This window comes from Pinus tabuliformis, chromosome 6 (assembly GCF_031772625.1).
Source record: "Pinus tabuliformis cultivar Carrire ecotype Pingquan chromosome 6, CPIR1, whole genome shotgun sequence".
In the NCBI taxonomy this organism is placed as follows: Eukaryota; Viridiplantae; Streptophyta; class Pinopsida; order Pinales; family Pinaceae; genus Pinus; species Pinus tabuliformis.
In genome coordinates, this window is record NC_142292.1 from 880,794,553 (window position 1) to 880,800,490 (window position 5,938).

Below are 5,938 nucleotides of genomic sequence, written 5' to 3' on the forward strand. Positions count from 1 at the left end.
CAGCCCCAAACTAGGTTTTAAAGCTCATATTACCACATTGTGATAACCATATATATTGCCATTCTAAAAATATTTTGGAATTGACACAGGCCAAAAATAAAAACAAAAATTACTAATCTAAATTTCAAAGTCAATGTGTAAAATAAACACATTGTCATGGACACATTGTCAATGTGTAAAATAAAAACAAAATTACCGAGATACATTTCATTATCACCTTTCTTTCCATACACTAGGACTAGTGTTCACTCTCTTTGTACAACTACTTCATTGCAATGTTATGTAGGGTTGTTTTCTCTGTTCCATAGTTTCATCTATCATTTTAATTTTGGAAAATAGTGAATTATGAGGAAAACCAAACTTTCTAAGGTTGGAAGAAGGTAAGAAGAGTCTAGGTAAATTGTTTGTTACCTCTTTATTTTCAATTTCACCACATTGAAATTTACAATTGAACTTAAATTTTCTCATCTTTACAACAATTTCTTTTTTTTTTAATTCAACATTCCGCACTGCACAAATCACCTCAATCTAAATCTTTGAGAATGTTTCTATGAATTTCCAAAAGGCACTTATAAATTTAATGGATTGACATGTTAATGGGGAGTTATAAATGACAACACATTGAAATGGTTTGAAAAGCATTAATGGTGCACTGTGTCTTAGACAATCTGGTATGTTTGCTTCTTCACTATATCAATACCATTGCATTATAATATATAACACATTAGAAAGGTAGTCTCATATTCATATTGTGTCTCAACTTAGATAAGCCACTAGGGAATATCAATGCATTTTGTAACAACGTGAGCACTAACACATTATAAATAACTACACTATAAATGCAATTCACGATAAGTGTGTATATATATATATATATATATATATATACTGATTTTTGAGGAAACATAAATTTATGAATTATCTATGAGACACTTGGACAATTTATGCAACAAGCGCTCTCTAATCAGCTTAGGAATTTCATCACACCATTTCCCCATAACAACCTTTGCAACATTGCTCCAACCGAAAATCGCATTAGTCTTGATTTCTTTCAAATGCAAATCAAGAGCCTTGTAAGGCAGAAGACTTTTGGCAAACTGACTGAAATTGCCCTGTATTAGTACTTTAAAATCAACTCGAGGGACATAATCCAACTGGATACTCAATGGACATACTTCACATTTCCGAATGAATGAACAGTGGAGCTCCTCTGCACTCATCTCGCTGGTATATGCTTTCTCAGAAAAGAATTTAACAAGAAACTCGACCTGCCTGTGATCAAGATTTAACTGCAGAGGAAGCAGCTTCAGGTGGAGCCCTTTATCTTGGAGAGGAGTTAAACGATCAGGCGTTACAGCTTCTAGATCTAATGTCAATGCTTTTGCAAACGAATCGCTCGGTTGTTTATTACACAAAACCGTTTTCCATGGCTGCCGTCCAGTGCAATCAAACAATGTTAGGTCTTGTACTGACAAGGTAAGTTTTGATGCATAAAGTCCGCCACACTCGGAAAAAATATCGTACTGAGCGTTCACTCCTTGAAACTCAGCTTCAAACTCTGAACTTCCATTTCTTCCCGGTTTGCGTTCCTTTGGAATGGAATTATGAATTTTCCAGGCAGGCCAGTCGGAACCTGCACAGATCTTCCATGTGACCTTGCAGTTCGCGAGTGAAATTCGACCAGTTGGCAGAATATTTTTGCCATCCCATGGCAAAATTCTGATGGGTGATTTTTGATTTTCCAAGTTTTGCAATGATGTCTTCTCATTTATCAAAGAAGTGACATTCTTCCAGATATCTCGTCTTGTTTGTAGGTGAACAACATAATCTTCATAATCAGGTTCAAAAAGATGTTGAAGCTGCTGAATCAGGATGGTAAGAGCTGCAGTTGTGTCATGGCAAGTAGCCAGCCAAATATGAGTTTTTGTACAGGTAACTTCCCAGAGCATGTTGTTCTGACAATTCATTTCAACCTCCAAGTCCATCACTGGGGTTCCAGCAACCTTTATATACCCTGCTGATTGTAAGGACTCTACGTCATAGGCAAGCTTATCGTTGCTTCCTTTCGATAAATCCAAGACCAACAGACCTACATCTTCCAGCGAGATGGTGTATTTTGTGTTCTCTGTACTAGGATTTGTCTTTGATGAAACCCTCACTGCTGCAGCAGCTAAAATGCAAGCAACAGGTGCACATGCTTCTTCAACATTATTAGCAGCACTACTGATTCTCGAGCCTCTAAGAAAAGGCTCATAACTAACAGCAATGTCTAGTAATTCTAGCGAAATGGAAGTAAAATAGGCCTTGCCTTGCCGTTCTTGTGGATCAGTATGGATGATTTGGTTCTCAACCTGAGAAGACTGATTAAAAAATGAAATAATTGATGCCAAGTAATCAAGACGACCACCAGGTGCAATAAGTGTACAACATCTGACTGTAACAGCTGTAAGACTCTGTAAATCTCGTCGATTATAAAGATGTGTAATTGTTGTTCCTGCATTTCCATTAGCCAATTCAGAGTTACCTTCCCCATTACAGCGCCCGAAAACATTTTTTTCGCAGCACAGTAAACACAATTCTCTAGCTGCAACAACAGATAGGGAATTCTCCTTTTTGTCAATTAGCGATCCATACAATAATGCCTCTTCATGATTTAGTGAGAAATAGCTTGCACCAGACACACCCCCACGATTTGACACGTACAGAACATCAACATTCCTAACTGTTAGTCGAAAACTGGACCAAAATCCTGGAAGTTCCCTTTCCAAGGAAACGTCCCTGAAAACCCTTATATTCGTGGACTCTGCCAAACCTATTGCAATATCAACAACGTTGCACTCAATCAGAATCGAGGACTGTGCTACCTCTGAATGAAAGCCTTTTTTCACAGGTTTTCCTGCTAGATTCAAACAAGTTTCTTTGTTCCCTTCAAAACAAATGCAATTGGTTAGCAGACTCAAAAGATTAGCTATTAGAATGTGCTCAGAGCCATAAAGATCAAGCTGTGCATGCGGTGAACAGAAGTTAATGAATACAGAAGAGTTCCGAATAATCTTCTGTTGAATGTCAGAAACTTTAACTTCTAAAGCTCCCGCAGTTGATGCACCATGAAATTCTGAATTGTTTCCACTCACTCCTCTACTTCCCCTTCCTCCTCTTGTGCATTGTTCATTGTCTTCTTCCCATTCTTTCTCCTCATTCCTCAGCCCTGTCCGAGGAATCTCCTGCCATCGGAAGCCTATGACTGAATCATTTAAGAGGCTTAAAACCTTCCGAGCAGAAAACTGCATTTCATCCAGATCCCCAATGATCATCTTTGCTTTATTTTCCTCTGAAGGGTAAATTAGAAATAAGATACTCTCTCCCATTTTCAGATTGACAAAATTGGATGAAGGAAAATGAATGCCATTTAAAGATATTTCATTTTCTTTAAGCAACTCTTCTTGCTCACATTCTGATACACTTGCAGGCTCGGAAAGATCAATGCAAATGAAATTGTCGCTTAATAGATATGGATTCGTATACTGGTTAATTTTTTCCATAGGGAAGCTCAGAATAATCCTAGCGAGAGGTGTAGAAACATTAATCTGTATACTTCTTTGTGGAATATCGGTTCTGCCAATGAATGAACCACTATCTTTTGCTTCATCTGAAAATTTAGAGTGATATCCGATGCCTTCAATCAACTGGCAGAGTTTATTTGCTGCGCAAAAATCCACCCACAAAACAAATGTCTGAAGTTGTACTTCAAACTCTGTGCAGCTAATCAGATAATCGCCGTGCTTCATATTACGAAAGTGAAAATTCATAGAGAGATTATGAGCACAATCATGCTGGAAAGCTAATAATTTCATCTTCACAAATTTCTTGAAAGTGCTACCTGTGCTGATTTGATTCTTTTCCCGCGTTTTACTGGCCATAGAAATGACGGAATCATGGGGCAATACTTCATTATTGATATTGACTACTGGCTCAGCAATATAAAGTGACACAGGGAAAGGGGGCAACGATTCTTCAACTTCTTTTTGCAATTGTGCAGTTGAAAACATATTGCCTTCACTGTACTCTTCACATTTTGAAAGGCCCCGCTTTGTGGCATTTCCACTGTCATCGTGAATGTGCTCAAAGATTTCAATGTGTTTCACCATTGTTTTGATCCTCATTTCTTGAGCAGACACTTGAGCAGAAAAACTCCAATCTTCAAAATTAACTTCTAAATAATTACTTTCGGTATCCAAATCGTCAGTATTCTGTTGCAAGCATTCAAACCTTGGCCTGTCCAGCGTTGAGACAATATTGGCATGCCCGAGATCCTCAAATGCAAGTATTACAGATACACCATCCAATCTAGCGTTTAGATTGCAATCCAGCCGTTGCTGTCCAGAAGGTTGGACTGCTGAAAGTAGGTCTGAAAACGATTGCCTATCACTGGAACAGAGACGAGGTTCTGGCCCACCGTTCTTTTCTCCACATTCAATTATGCCTTCCTCTCCATATTCAGTCATGTCCTCTTCTCCACATTCAACTATAGAGTGCAGTAGAGAAATGAGCTTTTGCATTGTACTGGGCCGCGATTGCAACTTTACAGGATCGAGATCAATTTGAACATCGACTTTGGGAAAATCCACAGAGGTATTTTTCCAGGGTATGGTTAACTGTACTGATCCCGAGCAGCCACCTTCATTTCCATGTATAAGTGGCACTGGAACTGGGCTCTTACCAGGCTGAACACCTCTTAAAATATCCAAGGACCTCAACCTTCCAGGTTGCACATCCTTGTCTATTATATCAAATAGATAGGCAGCTACATCCCGAAAGTCTATAAGACTTGTCAACACAACATCATCCGGATAAGGACCAAACGCATGTGTTCCATATTGTGTTTGCAGCACTCTAAGCCCAAGAATGCTTTGATACTGACAGCTATTCTCAACCCCCAAATTTGTACTGGAAGTGTCTGGTCTCTGTTCAAATGCAATAATAAGATTCTTGATCTTAACATGGAGACCAAGCAGGAGCTTTTCCATTATCTGGGCAACCATCTTCCGAGCCCAATCCTGAACAGAACCAGCGTCAGTGGCGCCCACAAGCTGCTCTGAGCACAGTTCTGAAGCAGAGCATTCTTCAGCACTATTACTAGATGCTTCGACCTGATCAGTTCGAGAAACAAGAACAAGAACAAGCTCCTCCACATTAATCTCAAACTTTCCAGAATCTGCAACAAATAATTTCCAAGGTATTTTGACGGATATGCGGTCAATAAATCCTTCTTTAACAATGACCGGGGTAACGCTCAAGTGCCGGTTGAGAAAATCGGTATTTAAAGCAACACAGTTTAACTGAATCGTCCGCACGCCCAGCTGTATTTCGAGGCGGTCCAAATCGATCACTTCCCGTATGAGTCTTCCTAGAAACCTGTTTAGCAAGAACTTGCAGGCGCGATTGGTTGTCAAATTCGGAACATTGGTTATTCGCTCGGGGATTCGACCTCTGATCGCCTGCAAACCCAGTGAAATTACCCGTCCACAACGTCGGAACCGTTGCAACAGCGACAGAAAAACAAATTGTCCCTTACATCGGAACTGTTGCAACAGGAGCAGTAGCACACCCTTAAAATTCCCAAGAAACCTGTGAATCTTCAGTCTCGCCTTTTCAGCACATAAATACAAGACAAATTTGGGTATAACAGTCTGCCACTGTTTTCCAGCCATCTGACGGGAGACGTGAAAGATAACGCTCTTAATGTTATTGCAGGGGTCGCTTGGTAAATTGGGAAGGAGACGCTTTGCTATGATCCAAGAGACATAGTCTTATCGTGGCTCCATTTCTATATTTAATATAATATAAGATAATTCATGAAAATTAAGATGGGTTTTAATATTTAAATTATTAGGCGGAGGGTCATTTATTGTAAAAATACAGCCGACTCTTCCACTAA

At 39.3% G+C, this 5,938-nt stretch overlaps 1 protein-coding gene across 1 annotated transcript; it reads right to left on the reverse strand.

Annotated features, from left to right (window-relative positions):
- Nucleotides 1–911: 911 nt before the first annotated feature.
- LOC149261691 (autophagy-related protein 2-like) lies at nt 912–5,711 on the reverse strand. Its single transcript, XM_089370529.1, has one exon. It carries the CDS (start codon nt 5,709–5,711, stop codon nt 912–914), a length of 4,800 nt encoding a protein of 1,599 aa, XP_089226655.1.
- Between the last annotated feature and the right edge of the window lie 227 nt (nt 5,712–5,938).

Bases quoted from the DNA above. Each gene is read 5' to 3' on its own strand.
- LOC149261691 (XM_089370529.1), bottom strand. From the start codon at position 5,711: ATGGCTGGAAAACAGTGGCAGACTGTTATACCCAAATTTGTCTTGTAT.